General features: G+C 56.3%; 5 protein-coding genes across 5 annotated transcripts; 4 read left to right on the plus strand and 1 right to left on the minus strand.

Annotated features, from left to right (window-relative positions):
* Positions 1-1,072: 1,072 nt before the first annotated feature.
* Positions 1,073-2,914, plus strand: SPBR_01534 (uncharacterized protein; the record flags this gene model as incomplete). Its single annotated transcript, XM_040759844.1, has 1 exon — positions 1,073-2,914. One exon carries the CDS (start codon positions 1,073-1,075, stop codon positions 2,912-2,914), a length of 1,842 nt encoding a protein of 613 aa, XP_040619930.1.
* Positions 2,915-4,147: 1,233 nt separating this feature from the next.
* Positions 4,148-4,556, plus strand: SPBR_02114 (Yippee zinc-binding protein family protein; the record flags this gene model as incomplete). The annotated part of the gene is made up of 2 exons (XM_040760423.1): positions 4,148-4,246; positions 4,323-4,556. 2 exons carry the CDS (start codon positions 4,148-4,150, stop codon positions 4,554-4,556), a joined length of 333 nt encoding a protein of 110 aa, XP_040619931.1.
* A 5,538-nt stretch (positions 4,557-10,094) lies between these two features.
* Positions 10,095-12,164, plus strand: SPBR_01450 (uncharacterized protein; the record flags this gene model as incomplete). Its single annotated transcript, XM_040759761.1, has 1 exon — positions 10,095-12,164. One exon carries the CDS (start codon positions 10,095-10,097, stop codon positions 12,162-12,164), a length of 2,070 nt encoding a protein of 689 aa, XP_040619932.1.
* A 1,550-nt stretch (positions 12,165-13,714) lies between these two features.
* Positions 13,715-14,935, plus strand: SPBR_01791 (uncharacterized protein; the record flags this gene model as incomplete). The annotated part of the gene is made up of 1 exon (XM_040760101.1): positions 13,715-14,935. The coding sequence occupies one exon, from the start codon at positions 13,715-13,717 to the stop codon at positions 14,933-14,935; it is 1,221 nt and encodes a 406-aa protein (XP_040619933.1).
* Positions 14,936-15,224: 289 nt separating this feature from the next.
* On the minus strand, positions 15,225-18,070 carry SPBR_01316 (uncharacterized protein; the record flags this gene model as incomplete). The annotated part of the gene is made up of 2 exons (XM_040759627.1): positions 15,225-17,924; positions 17,993-18,070. 2 exons carry the CDS (start codon positions 18,068-18,070, stop codon positions 15,225-15,227), a joined length of 2,778 nt encoding a protein of 925 aa, XP_040619934.1.
* Positions 18,071-18,873: the final 803 nt, after the last annotated feature.

Consider the following 18,873-nt stretch of genomic DNA (forward strand, 5'->3'; position numbering starts at 1 on the left):
AAGGAAGGCACCTTCGACAATCTATCTCGATCTGGCGTCTGCCGCTCCTTCTGTTTGCCATAATTTGACATTTCCCTTCCTACCTCCCTTTTCTTTTCCAACCTCCATTCTTCCTTCCTTTAACACTGCGTGTTATTGTCTTTCACGGAGCCGTTGCATACCTTCACTTTTCTTCTCTTCTTGACTCCCCTCTTTTTTTCCATTATTCCATTTCATTTGCATCGCCGTATTACGTCTCGCGATCCCGTTTGCAAACTGTGGCAGTCAACCAACCAGCCATCCACGGCCAATATCGACGCATCAGAACGCCAATCTGTCCCAGACTGCTCAGCCAGGCGAGACCGTTTCCCTTAACATCCAATTCTACGGAAGCCAAACGAGCCGGTTCTCTCTACATCTTCTCTGGTTTCCTTATTTTCGTTTATTTCCCACTTTCGCATCCTTTTCCGACCATTTCGACCATTCTTTCACGATCAAGTGTTGTTCATTCGACCGTCTTACATTTATGCGAACATACACAACCAGTCTTTTGTTCACGGTCCAAGCGACAACGACATATATGACAAAGCCTTTGTCACATTTTCAGTAATCTTTCGTCTCCTTCGGAACGTGAAGGTCGGCTGGACTGGACGAGGCCGACAAACACACGCGAACAGGTTGCATTGACAACTAGGTAACAAAGCCGGCACGACCCAGCGGTATAAAACCGTGCCAAGACCTGCTCCGAACCCATCAATCACCATCTCTACACACATCCTCTGTCAACGTTTCACCTGTTCTTTGCTACCACTCTCGCTGGTCGATCTGTAAAGCATTGGGCGCGCGCAAACCCACTTTCTCTTCATACAGGAAAATAAGGTGTCACCGACATCGACAACAACATTGACAACGGCATCGACGACGACATCGACATCCGCACCAACATCCGCATCGACATTGATATCTGTCACCTAGACTTGGAGAACCACCATTCTCCTTGTCGTGTCCTTCCCAGCATTTTGCCGGCTGGTTTCCGGCCTCACGCCCTTTTTTCACATCCCCTTACCCCGACACCGGGTAGACACGGACGACAATGTCTGAATCCAGTCAAAACGCCACGGGGCCCGATGCCTTGAACAACGCGGCCGCGATGAACGGCACCGCTACCGCCTCAAACTCGACCGGAGCTGCTACTGCCCAAAATGCGACCACGTTGGCTGCCTCGCCTGCGTTTAACCCGGGCCTGGAGAACAGGCTGCTCGCCAAGTACCTCCTTCTCATCGTTGGTTCGGTCGCCGCTGCCATGTTCGTCTACCGTGCCACCTACGCCTTGCTCCGCCATGTCCGTACCGTCACCTCGCTCCAGAACGAGACGCAGCGGTACTACGCCCGTCCCCATGCCAAGACGTCGTGGCTCAAGCGCAACCTGGTCTACGCCCCCGTCTTCCACAAACGCCACAACCGTGAGATCCAGTTGAGCTCCGCTGTCAACATTGGCACCCTACCCACCCGGCTGCAGCTGGCCTTCCTCGTCGCCTACTTCTGCACGAACGTTGCCTTCTGCCTCGTCGATATCCAGCTGCACAGCAACTTCGCCACGGCGGCTGCCCAGCTGCGCAACCGTAGCGGTGTCCTGGCCGTGGTGAATATGGTTCCCCTGTTCCTCCTGGCCGGCCGCAACAACCCGCTGATCCCTCTGCTGGGCATTTCGTTTGACACGTTCAACCTTCTCCACCGCTGGTTCGGCCGGATTGCCATTCTCGAGGCTCTGATGCATACGCTTGCCTACCTTATTCCGAAGGCCATGGCCCAGGACTGGGGCGCCGCCTTTCACACGGCCCTCACGGTCCGCTACATGATGTTTGGCTTCATTGCGACGGTGTCCTTCCTATTCTTGGGCGTTCAGGCGATGAGCCCGCTCCGCCACGCATTTTACGAGACGTTCAAGATTGTGCACATCCTTGTTGCTGCCGTCGCAGTTATGGGCGTCTGGTACCACCTGAAGCTTAAGGACCTACCCCAGATCGTCTACCTGTACGGCGTTGTTGCCATCTGGGCCATCGACCGACTCGCCCGTATCCTCCGCATCGTGTACCACAACGTTGGGCAAGGCGGCACCAAGACGCTCGTCGAGGCGCTCCCCGGCAACGCGTGCCGCGTCACAGTCACAATGGCGCGGACCTGGGACTTCAAGCCGGGCCAGCACGCGTACCTGTACTTCCCGAGCGTCGGTCTCTGGCAGTCGCACCCGTTTTCCGTCGCTTGGAGCGAGGAGGCCGAGTCGCTGGACACAGAGAAGCTGGCTATGAACCGGCAGGAGGTGCTTGCGATGCGCAAGACGAGCATGTCGTTTATCATCCGCGGGCGCACGGGCATGACGGCCAAGCTGTACAAGAAGGCGACGGCAAGCCCAGATGGCCGGTACGCCACAAACTGCCTCGTCGAGGGCCCCTACGGCGGCCTGCACCAGATGCACTCGTACGGCACGGTGATGCTGTTCGCCGGCGGCGTGGGCGTGACGCAGGCCGTGCCCCACGTGCGCGATCTGGTGGTCGGCTATGCCAATGGCACGGTTGCGGTCCGCAAGATTGTGCTGGTGTGGATCATTCAGAGCCCCGAGCACCTGGAGTGGATCCGGCCGTGGATGACGGAGATCCTGGCCATGGACAAGCGGCGCGACGTGCTGCGCATCATGCTCTTTGTCAGCCGGCCCCGGTCGACCAAGGAGATCCACTCGCCGAGTGCGACGGTGCAGATGTTCCCGGGCCGGCCCAACATCGACACGCTGCTGGGCATCGAGATGGAGAACCAGGTGGGCACGCTCGGCGTCTCGGTGTGCGGCCCCGGTGCGCTGAGCGACGAGGTGCGGCGTGCGGTCCGCCAGCGGCAGTACCAGGGCTCGATTGAGTTTGTCGAGGAGGCCTTTTCGTGGTAGGCGCGCAAGCGGCCTCTAGACGGCACACCCGCACAACAACGGCAGCCTGGCTGCCAACTTTTCTGGTGTCTGGTTCGGTTTGTAATTACACATCTGGGTATTGGGTTTTATTTCCGGCATAGATGCGGCGTCCGCGCGCACAGTCGCTACTGCAGGCGAAGATCTCGCGCTTTGTTTTTCATCTGGTCTCATGTCTTTTCAAGTGATGCCGTTTACGTCACTGTCTTTTTTCTATGTACATTTTTTTCTACCATTTTTCATTCCCTTGTCTCGTTGCCGCTGATGATAAAAAGAAGCCTCTGAGGTCGCCCGGTTAGAACGGTCACAAATCAACAAATAAAAACTATGATAAAAATTATGCAATAGTCGCTGACCACAGCGGCTCTCAGTGATGCATCCTCCGTGCCATGTGTAATGTTTGCATGACTGCTAGCTCTCCCTCGCCTTTTGGCTATGTGTAATGCTGTTCTGAGGCGGCGTTATGGTAGTGACCGAAAGCTTGCCTAATCCTGCAGTACGGAAACTGGACGGCTGGTACCCGATTGGGGAATTTAGCGGACTTGGGCAGGGCGCCGTGTTACTGGGAGCCTAGCGCCAACCCCGCCAACACCGCCAGCCCGTCGTATCCGTGCCGTGTGATGTGTCGTCACCTGGTCATGCGCTGTGCGCTGTGGTGCGCCTCCAATCGGCCACTGTTTCCCCGCCTCATGTATCTTACGCCTTTGGTAAGACATCGCCCCCTCGTTCCTCCTTTACCTTCTTTCATCCTTCTTTTCCTCGTCCATTTCTTTCGGCTTCTCAACACATCGACATTTCCCATTTCCAGCCCTGTTGGCTTCCCGACCACTTGCACCCCCTTGTCGTTGATCTCGCAAGCCAGCCTTAATCTCGCCCCACCGACGATAGAGCGTCCCGGAGAGATACGGATAAGAGACGACCGATAAGACAACTCATCGACGACGACGACGACGAAGACGACGACGACGACGAAGAAAGCGAAACGTCGCTGACAGAAGCACTCGCAAATACAAACTTTCTCGTAACGATCCAGCCGTCCTCTTGTGCCGGCAATCTTTCTGGGAACAAGCTCCTCCTTGCGTTTGCTTCATTGCCTCCCTTTTCTGCTTCTGCCTAGACATCACGATCACGACGTCTAGCCGGTTCCGACACGCTACTCCCGTCCCAGTCTCCCCTCGCACGCAAACCGACAACCGACAACCGACAACCGACACCATGGGTCTCACGTACAATACATACCTCAACAGCACGCGCATCTACGGCTGCAAGGTCTGCAAGGCGCACCTGGCCAACCACGATGACATTATTAGCAGAGTGCGTGCATGACCGTCCACCTCCCCACCGCCCCATTGTACTAAATTCGTAAACTGACCTCTGGGGCGTCTGGCAGAACTTCCGGGGTCAACATGGCAAGGCATACCTCTTCAACTCGGTGGTCAACGTCGACGCGGGCAACGCGGCCGAGCGCAACATGACGACGGGCCGGCACGTTGTGCGCGACATTGTGTGCCGCGGCTGCGGCGACACGGTCGGATGGAAGTACGACAAGGCGTACGAGGCGTCGGAGAAGTACAAGGAGGGCAAGTACATTCTGGAGGCAGAGCTGCTGTGCCAGGTGAACTGAAGCAGCGGCAGAGCGCAGGGCCATGTCCTGGCCAGCCAGCGTGCATATTGCACAGACCGCTGCAACCACGACGCACCTCCCATGCCTCGCTCTTGACGGCTTCTTTCTTCCTCCTCTCCCCTTCACTTTACAGAGTCGCGCACGTTGTTTTATTCACTTTTGGGCATACAGCACAGGGAGTTTTCGGCGCCTCTACACATCCCACCCTGCTTTCGTTTACTTTCGGAGTCTGTGACAAGCATGCCTCGACAATGCCACGACAATGCCACGACATGTCACGACATGTCACAGGAGACACGGGCATTTCGTGGCTGTGCTTTTCTCTTCGACAGCCCCTTGTGTCTCTCGCTCGGCTCATTCTGTTGCCTTTTGACGCACTTTTCTGGTTTCACCCCTACTGCTCGTTTAGGCATCGACTTTATTTTGTCTTCTGCTTCTTCTTTCGCTCTTGTATCGAAGACATCCCCTCGCCCAGACGACCGACGCATTGATGAACAACGTCTTCATGCTTTGAGGCACGAGGCGTAGATAGCTTGCCGCCTCGTTCTCTCACTCGTTTTTGGGTCTGGTACGGGGGTATATGTAACTTATTTGGCATTTGTTGGCTCGTTTCTTCGGGCTTCTTCGATGAGCAACTGGTACAATTGTTACAATTGAATACATTGTACGGCATACTCCGTACACTCTTTGCCCATTCTGTTCATTTTCTCGATGCGGCCGATAAACCGCACACCACGAAATTGCATTGTTTTCACCCCTCATGGCAAGCGTCTCGTGTTTCTGCACGTCGTTTTCGTTGTGCTTCCGTACGGCTGGTGGGAACCTATCAGAGCGGAGGCTTGGCCGGTTTTAACGAGCGTGCAAAGCAGCTTCAGGTCAGTACTTACAGTTATATAATTGCATCGTCAGCAACATGAGATCCAGCGGCAAGGGTACGGAGGTAATCGTGGGAGAATCTATCAAAAGACTCGGGAGAAGTGAAGTCTACATAAGAGATGTCGTAAAATTTAAGCATCGGAAATCGATCGAGGTAAATCGTTGACATTAAAGGAGGCCGACATTGCGTTACAGGAATGCCATCACGACTCCTTTTTCGGTTGTGTGTCGCGACAGAGGGCACGGGGCAGGTTGCATTGGCAGCACTGCGTGCCAGCCTTGTTCCATCGTGAACATTTTGTGCCCCCGCTTCATTCTGAGACGTCGAGTCCCGCTCCGTGTCCAATGTGGTGGGTTTGCACGTATTTTTATTTAATCATGTTCTTCGGCGGGCTCCTCTTTTTCTCTGTTTCTATTCTTGTCTGCCGCGGAAGAGGAATCGATCTTTGCTTTGCTTCTGGTTTTGTACGTATTTCCGTGGACTTTGCCGTTTTGGTGATCCTGAAACAACCTTAAAGTCTATATTTGGGAACAGGTCGAAGCATTGCCACCTCTCGTTTTTCACAGCCTTTACTTCTACACAAGGTTTAAGACGCCATGGCACTGACAATGTTGTTTCAGACGATCGTGTAAAACATAAGCTGTGAAAAGAGAGTTACCTCTACGACCGCACTTACACTCCGCCCAACTCTTCTAAACAGCCAGGAGTCTTCAATACGAGAAGCACCAGACAAAACAGACAAGGAATCGACAGGAAGAAAGATGGTGCAATTGTTTAGGTCGTCAAGCTCATCAAGCTCCATCAGTACTGGACGGCGTGATCGTTTTGCCTCAAATCATATGCCGACATCGTTACCCGGATTTGTTTCCCCCTTTTCGCTCATTTTAGTTTTTGGTTTGTCTACTTCAGCTCCGATGTGTCGACAGATGAACGAGACAAGATCCATCCACGTCGTATGATGCCCTCTGCATCCCGAAAGACAGGTGCGCGTGAGTTGAGCCTGGCTTGTCCGATGGATCGCCTCCTGTGGTCCAGTATCGCCTCTTCGTCGCATATTGTCGCGTCTTTCCGCCTCTTTGCGTCCTGAACCAAGGTCCACGTGCGCGGTATCGTCGTTGATGGTGAGCGTTGGACAGCACGTGGGCCCTGGACTCGGTCAGGGATGTCCTCTGTCCAGCTGGGCACCGTTATCTTTCTGTCTACCAAGTGGTCTAGCCGGTATCGTGACGCCTCCGGAGAGATCGACAAGGCTGTGCCGACTGAGATAACGAGTGCTCATGCGATGAACTGCCGACCGAGAACAATGTCGGGGCCTACCAGAAGCACGCCATGGGGTCAAGCACCGCGGCTGATCACGAACCCTCCGGTTCTCTCGTCTCTTCGCTTCTCCCTCTCTCCATAAACATAAGTTCGAAAGAGGGCTAAAAGAAGGATGAGAAAGGGGAAAAAAGAGATACGTCTGTTGGGTATCACAGGGTCCTAATCATGTGTTAGTGCTTTTTGGCGAGCGTTGGTTCTCCCGTAGTGTTCGGAGGACGACAGGTAGTTCGATTCAGGTAGTGCCGGCATTGGCTTAGCATGTGAGCGAGCATCCACTTCGGAGACCGCGTCTGTCTAGTCCGTGTCGACGCCGGTGCCTCATGTTTTCGCACACGACTTGCCCTGGTCTTGTTGGTCATTTGGTCGTCCGGTCAGTATATCCCTCGCGCTGCCGGTTGTCTATTTGTCTATCTTTGAGATATCGAGAACCTTGAGGTCCTCCTGGTGGCGGAAGCCCCGGCGCTTGCATCACAACTTGGCAAGTCCCGAGGACCCGCTGAAGAAGAAAAGAACGAGGGAAAGGCAAGACCCACACCGTACCCGCAACACAAACGTTGTGCATGGCTTCGGCTGTTGATGGCTGGGGGCGTTTGGGAGAGGGAAAACAGCCAGAGGAGAAGTTCGCCGATGGATGTGTTTTACATTTTGTGACTGGCCGCAATGAGAAAGAACGATGCCGGAGAGTTTGTTTCGAGTGGATTGCCCTGGGCTAGGACGAGTCTTGACGGCAGGTGTGTGCCCGTTGGCACTTGCCGTTTCTCGTCACCTTTCCCCTTCTTGTGTGCAGTGCTCTGGATGGCTCCTTCCTCGCTGGTGGAGCAGACGCATACGGCATACACATGGAGTACACCATAGTAGGTAGTCATATGAGCGAACTGCTGAATACAGTGCAATTACCGCAAAAGACTAAATGCTTCCGCGACAAGGCGACGCTGCGCAATCTTGCTCGTCACTGGCTACTCGACGTGCAGCTCTTTCCTCGACAATATCTCCCATGACCAATCTGAAGCCCAATCGCCCGGTCGCTCCTTCTCTCCTTCAGCCTCTCACAAGACTGGGGACTGGGGACGGCATGTCCTGCAAGGAGAAGGAGCACACCGGCTTCCCGTCAACTCTATTTCCAGCGGTTCTGCACTCTCAGTGGGCAACGCCCCGAGGAAGGAGGCCTGGGAGGTCCACCCACTCGCCTCGCCCCTCAACCCCCTGTACCTGCCCCCTTGGCGTGTTAGAGAAGTTTGGGTGCACGTTTTGCGCAGGGTCTTGGAGGACCGGTGTCTCCACCGCAATGCGGCGCTGTCATTGGCCAGAGCACAAGTGTAAGTCATTTACGTGAACTTGTCAACTCAAGTCAACCACTTTGTCTTTATTCAGTGAGATGATTAGACAGACAGCATTCCATCATCTCGTCCAATCTCGCCCGATCATCTTTTTCGAAAGTGGTTCATCTTTTTGCCCCTAGCCTCGAGGCCACTTTTTGTTTTTTTTTTTTTTTTTTTTTTTTTTTTTTTTTTTTTCACACTCTTTTAGTTTCAAATTGGTCGATTTTACAGTCATTCTAATTTGTGTATTTAAGTATTTGAGGTCGTTAGTCTAATCGTAGTACCGTGCACGTGAAAGACCAACTCGACGTAGCCAATGTGCTGCCCAATGATTTACGCTTCTGTTGTTTGTGCTTTTCTTTTTTTTTTTTCTTTTTTTTTTTTTTTTTTTTTTTTTTTTATCTACCCCTTGTAACCGTTGTACCTGCATTAGACCCGCTCTCCCTCTCTCCCATTCAACCTATGTCGTACGAGGACGCTGTTGTTGTCGAACGCGGGTTCTGCAGCATGGGAAGCGGACTTGTCCTATTCGTTGCTGTGCCTCATAGGCCTCTTACTTCTAGTTGGCAATTTATTTCTTGATTCCGTCCATGGTCGTTGTGTCCAAATAGACGAATCGATGCCGCTTTTGGTGCGCTGCTTGGCTGTCCCCTAAGATGAGCCTCACTACCAACCGCACAGACATTATAGTAGCTGGCCAGTGGAAGTCGAGAGGCGAGCTGAAATTGAGTTTCCGGGCGTCACGAAAATCAAAGAAAATCAGAGAAAATCAGAGAAAATCAGGGAAACCAGGAAACGCAAAGCATGTGCAGCGTTGGCGAATACCGAGAACCATGGCTTTTCGTCCGCTGCGTGACCGATACTCTGTTGACGTACAGGGCTGTCTACATCCGGCCAACCTGGTTTATCACCGCAGATCCTTCGGCCGTCTCTCTCTCCACCGGCCTCGTATCGTCTGATTCCAGCAGGTAGTGTTCCGGTCTTTTCCTGTTTCTCGTTGAAATGGAAAGGAACAAGAAAAAGACGACAATATAGTGTCCATCGCGTTCATGGACAAAAAGGAGGCAGATAACACTAAATCCAGAAGTAAACGATCAAAGCGCTGGCCCAATCTGGTTCTCGGTACTCTCTTCCTCCCAAATATGGGCCTTGATCGGGGCGCCATCTGGATACGACGCTGGGCTGGCACTGGCCTAGCACGGGGCACGGAGCATTGCCGTATTGTTCGCTCATGAAACGAGTGAGGCTTTGCTGTTTGCAGTTTTGCAGTTTTGCAGTCTGTTTCTGTTGCTGCCGTCTCTTTTGCGTTTCTTGTTCCATACGACGTAGGTTCTCAGAATTCCTAGCGTCTATTCTTTTATCTCGCAACCTCGTCAAGCTTCACCCGTTCCCCTCTTTTTCTCGTCCGAGGCAAGGCAACATGGCAACATCTCCTGGCGTCAAGTCGACTCTTGTCTGCGGTCTAGCCTCCTCCCTCGTCCGTTGATCCCCTGCCCCGGTCTGGCCTTATTCGGAACCCACTTCGATATGGACTCTCCTCTGGCCGTCGTCGTGTAAGTGGTCCTGTGTTCTCTGCATGGGAAATGTGACTGTGGCAGTCATGCCATGCTCTTTGCTCTCTCCCTCTCTCTCCCTCTCTCTCCTGTGTCGTCGTCCTGCGTCCTCTCTCTTCGTTGGCCATAAAGTCAGAGTTCTCTCCCTCTCCCCGGTCGTGTTTTCTTTCATCTCTCCCTCCGTCCTGTCTTTGCTCCTCACCCACTTTCGTTTGCATTGTCTTTCCCATTTTTCACGTATTTCCTGTCTGTCGTTAACAACGCTCGAGAAAGACGGAAAACAGGTCCTCCTCTAGACGAGCTGGTCTGTTCATCTTTCCTCTTTCTTCCCTTCCCCTTCACTTGTTCTTATTGTCGTCAATTTCACTTCTTGCTGGTCTAGTACCATTTTTACCTGTCGTTTCCGTCCAGGGTCTTCGTTGGATATACCTTCTTTTCTCACATACACACTTCGCCGCCGCCGCCCATCATGCTTTTCAACAACCCCCTCACCTGGGCCGCCGTGGTCGCCTCTGTCTGCCAGGCTGGCCCCGTAGGCATTGCCCCGGCTCTGCCCCCGGCCCATCTCGCCCGCGGCAACGACCTGGTCGCCCGCAGGGTCCTGGACGAGAGCAAGGAGGTGGCCCGCGGCCTCGAGGCGCCCGCGGTGGCCACGTACGACCTCACCCACAACTGGAACCACCAGATGCTGTTTGACGGCACCTTCCCCAACGATCTTGGCGGCACCGTCACCATGGCCATTGAGTGCAACACCTGCTACACCAAGGGCAACATTTCTGCCTCGCTGACCGACCCCGCGGTCATCGACCCGACGCTGCGCCTCGACTTCTCGGGCGTCCAGGCCTACGTGGACCTGTCCGTGGTCGTCAGCGAGGCTGCCGTGTACACCATCAACCTCTTCACGTCCAACACGCCGCTCGGCATCTCGGGGCCGGGCTACAGCGCCGGCGTCGTCTTTGCCGTGGACCTCGTCTTTAGCATTTCCGACAAGATTGACATTGACGCCGGCGGCTTCTCCGTCACGGTCGCCGACGGCGCGTACATTGAGGCCAGCCTGCTGGAGGGCACCGTCACCAAGTCCTTCTTCGACGGCCTCAGCGCGCAGTCCCTGCCCGTGTCCCTCAAGAGCGGCACGGCCACCTTCAAGGCCGATCTGCGCGTGCGCACGCAGGTCGGCGTCGAGGGCAACGCCCCGCTCGTCGGCATCGGCGCCGGCCTCGAGCTCGGCGTCTACGCCAACATCATCGAGTTTGTCAGCATCCTCGAGAAGACGGCGACCTGCGGCCTGCAGGCGCGCGAGTACTGGGACTGCAACGTCGGCGCGTACGCCCGGGCCGACGTGGTTGTCGACTACACCACCTTTGGCGCCGTGCCGACCATCTCGACGACGCTGCTGTCGGCGCCCACGGCGACCCAGTGCTGGGGCTCCAGTGCGGGCGCTGTGACGAGCGCTGCTGGTGGCGCCGGCGGTGCCAAGTACGGCGGCAGCTCAGCGGCCACCTTTGTGACGACCGGTTATAAGCCCAAAGAGACGTGCTCGTACGGTTATGGCAAGGGTTCCGGCTCGGACTCGGGATCGTATTCGGGTGGCCATGGCTCTTCCGGCTCGGGCAAGGGCTCCGGCTCCTACTCGGGCGGTTCCGGGTCTGGCTCTGGCTATGGATCTGGCCACGGCTCTGGCTACGGCTCTGGCTACGGCTCTGGCTACGGCTCCGGCTACGGCTCTGGCCACGGCAAGGGTTCCGGCTACGACAACAACAAGTCCAGCGCCCAGCAGTCCGTATCCATCCCGTCTCGTCCTCCCTTGTCTGCGAACTCGTCCGTCCCGGTCTCGTCGCCTGCCCTCTCGTCTCCTACGTCTTCCCGCTCTGTTAGTATTACGTCGTCTGCTGTCGTTTCGTCCGCGCCGTCGAGCGCCGTCAGCCCGCCCCCGACGTCGTCGGCGGCCCTGTCCTCGTCTGCCCTGGCATCGGCCTCGACCACGGCAGCCAGCAGTGCTGGCGTCGGCGAGGTCACGTCGACCGTCTTCTCGACCACCACGTACACCATCACCAGCTGTGCTGCGTCTGTTGTCAACTGCCCGGCGTCGTACCAGGCCGCGTACGTCGTCACCAAGACCTACACCTACAATGGCGGCGCCACCGACACGGCCGTCGTGACCACCACCAACGGCGCCCACCTGGCCTTGATGCCGACGAGCACCAATATCGTTGTGCTGGTGCCGTGCACGTCGCCCATTGTCGAGACCTTTACGCCGCCGACGGCGGTGCCGACCGCGGCCAAGGGCAACGGTGGCAGCAGCAGCGGCAACAGTGGCAGCAGTGGCAGTGGAAGTGGCAAGGGCAGCGACAGTGGCAGCGGCAGCGGCAAGGGCAGCTCGGCCGGCAACAGCACGCTCACCGGCACCTTCTCGCCGACGGCCTCCAAGACGGGCAGCGCCACGGGCGTTGTTGTCACGGCCGGCGCCGTCTCTGCCAGCATCTTCAGCAGCAGCCTGGCCGTCTCCGCCGGTGTCATTGCCGTCGCCCTGCTCCTGTAAGGCAGTCTGTGCTTGGCACATGTTTTTCTTTCGCTACTCTCTCGCTTGCTCGTTCTTTTTTTGTCACTCGTTATATATGTCACTCTTTTGGAAAAGGATCGGAACGCCACGGAAACTCATTGATACCACACGACTTTCTTACCACCCTACATTCGTGCTGTCTGTCCTCTCACCGTATCATGCGCATTGATTTGTACGCATGGCACTTCCTCTCCTTTCTTTGTCGTATTTTTATTTTCAGGTTTATTTTTACTTCTCTCTATGTATTTACATTCTCTCCTTTCTTTAATACCTGTTTAATATAATCTTGTTAACAAAAAACACGATCGAGTTCTTCAACATACTACCAGCCCCGGTCCACAAAAAGATCAGACGGTTCCTCAAGCCCTTGCGAAATGGTCAAATATGAAGTCATGCACGTTATTCGTTGTATCACAGTGCAGTATGCCATAGTAGTGCTTCGTTCCTGCCTGTCTTGTACGTCAACATACCTTCCCGTCGGGCATATGCGTATTATGTCGTAGAAGCATGCTGAGAGGCACCTTCCCATTCTGTTTCTCGTTCCGTTCGTCGTCTGCGCCTGGCGGCAGTGGGGTCAAACAGTGGGGGCCCTATCTGGACGCTAAAAGGTTTCAGCTGGAAGCTGCGAGGCTGTCTTGTCGCGGTGTTAGTGACGTGTGGGATGACCCACTTTTCTCATCGCGATTGAACGCCCATTCGCATAGTGACGTAATTGACCATCCACCAGAGCAACGTCATTCTCCGCTCGAGCTCGGCGATGTCCATGTTGGCGATGCACGACGTCAATAAACACGAATACAATTCATGAAGAGGATTGACGGGATGCCACAACTACGGGGCAGCTGTCGATGGAGCTGTCAAGGGAAGAATGTGGCGCTTTTGTAGAAGCCATTCTATCCAATGGCAAGACCAGATCAGAGAGCTGTCCTTAGTAAAGACAGGAACAAACGTAAAAAGCTTAACATTCCAGCAACGACAAGGTGAACAAAAGATCACAAATGGCTAAACGGCCACACACTTCGGCCAAAGAATAAGACGGAATATTGGGGAAGGCGCGAAGAGCGAAACGACTCAGTAAAAGGACAAAGAGTGGCAAGAAGCGACGAGATGCAGCCAAAAAGGGGCAGGAGGCAGGCCCCGGCCGAATTACCCCACAATTTCTTAAGTTTGTTCGATCGATGGAAAGACCAAGGAGCCGCCAGCGCGCCTGCCTTTCTTTGTGCACGCCGTCACGCCGTAGGAAAGAGCACGCCGCCTGCCTCGACTTCCCTGTTTCCTGATCAGCCCTTGTCTCCGTCGTGTCACACCCACCAAATGAGGGAGGAGCAATCGACGTCAGAGGGGGCGCTTCTCTAGTCGACGCTGCTTCCAAACTAAGATAAATTGGCCATTATAAGCAAGCTATGCCCTTCAAATTTATTTCCAGTTCATGACACTCTTGATCTTTTAGCCAGCCCACATTCATATCGCATACACCCCCCTCAACACACTCAAACTCTTTTCAAGACCTCCCCAGTCATCAAATCACCATGGAGACCATCAACAACATGGCTGCTGCCGCGGCAAAGACCGTCTGGCCCAACAGCGACAACAACGACGGCACCGCCACCACTGAGAACATCAACAATGCGAACAACGTGGGCAGCGACGGCAGCACGACGGCCTACGACAGCGGCAACAATGTCAACGGCCAAAGCAACATCGCCGCAAACGCTGCCTCTTCATCGGCACCGCACAACACCTCCGACACCAGCTTCAACAACACCACCAGCAATGTGAACAACGGCCGTGCCAACACTGGTTCCGCTGTCGCGGCCGGCAGCCACCCGGACTACAACGAGGAGCCCGTTTCGGGTGTTCTGGGCGACACTTCCAAGGGCGAGCCGTACGACGCCGGCAACAGGGACGAGCAGGACTATGCCAACGCGCAGTACTCTGAGTCGCACTCGTCGGCGGTCGGTTCTGGTGCCGCCGGCGCCCCGGAAACGACTAGCACCACGGGTGCTACGGGATCTACAGGTGCTACAGGTGCTGCCGGTGCAGCAGGTGTGGCCGGTGCAGCGGGCGTAGCGGGCGCTGCTGGCGCTGCCGGCGTCGCAGGGACCCGGTCGGCTGACAACACTGCTGCCTCCTCCGCCTCCGTCAACGACAACACCGCCAACACTGCCACCAACGCCGGATCGAACAACCCGGCCGCCACCTCGACGTCCGCGGGCGACGCAGGCATGAAGGACTCCAAGGTCCCCAGCACCGGCGGCGGCGGAGCCTCCGAGCCCGATGTGGACGGCCCTGGACCCCGCCCCCTCCAGGAGGTCGCGCGCGACAACCACGGCGATGCGGGACGTGCCCAACCCGGCATTGGCTCCGGCTCCGGCTCTGGCGGTGCCGGTGCCGCCGCCGGCGCTGACGACGAGGACGACGACAAGCCCCAGTCCACCTCCCACGGCGAGGGCACCGGCGAAAAGTACGTCCGCAGCACCGGTCTGCAGGCCGACGGCGGCGATTTTGACGCCGCGCGCGAGGGTGCCGGTCGCGAGGCCGACCGCATCTTGGAGGAGAAGGGCATTGTCGTCAACGCGGGCCACCAGCAGCCGGGCGCCGCGGATACGGCCGAGGCGGAAGGCGCGGGCAACAACAACCGCGGCAGCGGCAACAGCAACGTCAGTGCCGACAGCGGCGACAGCGCGGGCCAGAAGAAGAAGGTCAGCCTGGGCGAGAAGATCAAGAACAAGATCCGCCGGTCGAGCTAAATATGAGAATGGGGACCACGGAAGTCGATGGGGAAGGGCGTTGCTTCACGGTTCAATTTGAATGTTGCATTTTCCTTTTCTTTTGGACGTTGGCAAGAATGTGGAATTTGATTTTGTAGCTTTTGGTTTTGGTATTTTGTTTCTATACTCTCAGTGGAACTCGAGCTTTATCATCCTTTCTTTACATCATGCCGTCGACTGTGAACCAACTAACGTCCACTAGCCATTATATCATAATGCTCCACTTCAATATGGCGAGGGAGTGCCGCGAGTCGTTCCCGGCCGGTGCCTACGCTCCCAGATCCAACGGCTGCGACAGAGTGTTCATAATCGACTCCCAAATGCCAGAGTCAAACTCAAAGTCGACAAAACTGTTGGCTCCGGCACCAGAGATTATCGACCCGTCCAGCATTGTGCCTTGCAAGCCACCGCCCGTCCAGTCGGGGTGCGAGACAGGTGTTGTCGGCGCTTGTCCAGGGACGGGTGGTGGTTGCATCATACCAGAGCTGGTCGGTGTCGTTGTCCAGGCCGGCGGCATTGTGGTCGGCGCAGCCGTATTGGCGTCGGGCATATCAACGCTCTGGTGGTGAATGTGGTGTGGGTGGTGTGCGCTGTCTTGTTGCTGGTGCTGGTGCTGGTGCTGCCGAAAATGTTGATGCTGGTTGGCCTGCCGCTGGGCGTGGCTGTCACGGTACTCGCCGAGCACCCGGAACAGAATATTGGACATGACCCGCGCCGGGTAGTAGACGGTCGCATGCGCATACAGCGACTCGGCCAGTCGTTGCAGGTGTACCAGCGCCTCCGCCTGCTTGTCGGCGCTCTGTGTTGACAGGCCCTCGACAATCGCAAACGCGGTCGTTGCTGCGTGCTGCATGCCCGTCACAAACATGCTGCGGCACTCGAACCGCGCGCAAAACGCCTCGTAGATGCGTGCGACCTCGATGGCGTGCGTAAAGCACATCCTGCGCGCCATTTCCGTGACAATGTCCGTGCCCATCTCTGGCTCCATGCCGTCGTCGGTCGGCCCAGTGTCGTCAATTACATCATCGTAGGGGCTGCAACTACCACCACCACCACGGCTGGAAGCAGGCTCAGTGTTGCCGTTGGTCTGTCCACCACCCGTGTTGTGCGTGCCGGCTGGTGTGGCTTGACCGGCCGACAGGAACGGCCGGTACATTAGAATGTACATGGTGTGGTACTGCTGGTGCAGGTTGAAAAAGGCCGACGGCGGGTCGCGCGCCAGGTTCGCAGGCGTCCACTGCAATCGGCTGGAGAGTTGCTTGTGCCAATTGCGCAGCTCATGGTGCAGGCCCGTCACAAAATAGTATGCGCTCGGATCTGAGGTCGTGTAGTGCCAGTGGGCGGCGTCGGTCAGCTTGGAGGCTGTGTCCGTCAGGTGAATGAGTGCATCGTAGATTTCCGTCTCGAAACGGAACTTGGGTCCCATGGGAAGACAGCCACGCATGGGCCACGGCTGAGTGGGGCCGTTGGAGATGGTGATGTCGGCAATTTTGATGCTGGTCGGCCGGCCCAGGAACAACCCCCAGAACCGGTCCAGGACGACGCATCCCCACAGCACCGTCCGCTTCACTTCCATGTCCAGCCGCGACTGGCCGGCCTGGCCGATTTGCCGGTTCAGGCCCAGGTCGAAAATCAGCCGACACGCCATCCCCGCATACAGCCACCCTGTGTTGTAGCGGCCGACGCCGCACTCGAGGTCGCCGAGAAGCAGCAGCGCCTGCAGCGAAGGTATGCCGCCCGGCATCTGCAGTTCCGAGTCGACGAGTCGCTTGGCCTCCTCATGAAGCAATGACTCGCCGTCTGGGGTCGCAAAAGCTTGCACGTCGGGTCGCGTTCGGTCGGCATAGCGGTAGCCAACGGACAGCATGCACATATGCAAAAACGGCGAATAATAACTGCCACTGCTAGTGTTGCTGCTCCCCGCGCCTGGAACCATCTCTGGCTCTCGATGGCTGTCGGTGCTGTGGCCGTCGACGCCGCTGCCGCTGCCGCCACCAACCATCATTCCGCTATCTAGCTCAAACGCCCGACGGTGGACAATGTGGATGATTGTGTTGTAGCACGACCAAAACTGGTTGATCAGGTGGCGGTGCGCGTCAATGGGGATGTTGGCCAAAAACTCGCGCGTGCGCGCCATGTTCTTCTCGCGCTCGCGCCGAGTTTCTTCCTTCTCGGCGTGGTACATGTTGGAGTAGATGTGGTAGTTGGTCGTGATGCCAATGTAGCGCGAGTGGCCGCGGGGCCCCATGTTGCTCATGGACCCGGCACGCAACCGCCGTCGCTGATCGGATTCGCTGTACAAGGCCGACGGTGCCATGTCCGATGACCCGACCGTGCTCGCAGGCGATTCGGTCGCGCCATTGTTGTTTGTTCGAGAGCCACTAAAGCTGCCGTTTGCTGTGCTGTCAGTGGCATGTCCGATCTTGCTCCGGTCTTGTGTCGTCGTTGCCTGTATTGGTGGTGGCGGCCACATAGGCCCGCTGCCGCCGTTTGTCGATGATGTCAACGTGGGTCCGGGCCGGAAATGATATGATTGCGGATCTTGTGGAGGGGACGAGCTGCCCATGTCCCGGCTGCCGTCGCGACGAAATCCGGCCGCCTGTGCCACGCCCCGGCCGTTGCCTGTTGCTGCCGCAACCAGTGCTGCCGCCGTGACGACGCTGCCTTGGACGGCTGCCGCCACATCGTCACGCATTGATGTGCGCCGCTCAAGAGGGTCGTCGCCGTAGGATTGCTGGTCGCGCGGGATCTGCATGGCCGCGGCCATCGAGCCATCGTCCGTCAGGGCCGGTGGGATCTCCAGGCCCGCATCACTCAGGCGCTGTTCGAGCGCGCCGATGCGTCGTATCAGCGCATGCACCTGCGCCTTGGTGACGGGCCGTTTGCGCTCATCGTCGTCGCGCAGCACACACGGTTTTGAGAGGCGAATGCAGCGGTCGCACGAGCTCTGGCCCTCGTCAATAATGCACTGCTGTTGTCAACTGGGCGGACCTTGGAGACAAACAGACATTGGGGATTTGGGGAAATGCTGCACACCTTTGTGCGTCGTGCTCGGCAACCGGCGCACGCAATAGATGCGCGGGACCGTGGCTTGGATGACCGGCCCAGAATCATGGCTAAGACTTGACGCGGTGGGTGTCGTTGTGACGATGACGCAAAGCCAGTGTAGAAGCCCCTTAAAATTACTCAAAATATCGCGATATCGAAAGCATGTAATTTTCGCAAGTAGCTTTCTTTGCCGATCTGACAGGGGTTTTGCAGGGCCAGTCGTCGTCCTTGTCGTGCTCTTCCGCTTCGCTCCAGTTTCCCTCTTTTCCTCCTACGGCTCGGTTCAGGATTCCGCCATGGCCGTGGCGCACCTCGTGAATGTCAAGAAGTCAAGAGATGGATGGTGATGTAACAAAACTAACGAAATGAGAGAGAAAGAAGAGGTGGATAAGAACGAAAGTAACAAAATGCTTTGGGGCCCAAGCTGGTCGTTTCGACTTTTCGCGTACGTCGATACGTGAGGCCCATCTTTGACAAAACGGTGCTCTGCAATAGGCCGGTGAGACCACAGATCGGCCCTGCAAACTGGTTAACCGTACAAAGTATGTAGGTCGTCTAAGGTAGTGTTGTCCTGTGGTGAAAGGTTGGTGAGGCTGGGAGACGATGTCGGTTCAGGAGAGTTTAAGGCGAAGGTTGTGCCAAAACGGACCGGTTTTGGTGGTATTTGGAGGCGACCCCAGCTCTTGCCCCGTTAGCGTGCGGGGATTGCAACTAAGCGTCACTAGAAGGAAAAGGGAGTCGTTCTTTCCAGGAAGACGATTTCCGGACCAGGTAATTGTTGACGGAGAGGAAGGCAGTCACTTGATAGGGAAGGAGTGACGGTGAAACGGAATTGGTGGGGAAGGCGTGATGGACAAGATGGAGAAGGA

The sequence above is a fragment of the Sporothrix brasiliensis genome (genome assembly GCF_000820605.1).
Source record: "Sporothrix brasiliensis 5110 chromosome Unknown Cont18, whole genome shotgun sequence".
Lineage (NCBI taxonomy): Eukaryota > Fungi > Ascomycota > Sordariomycetes > Ophiostomatales > Ophiostomataceae > Sporothrix > Sporothrix brasiliensis.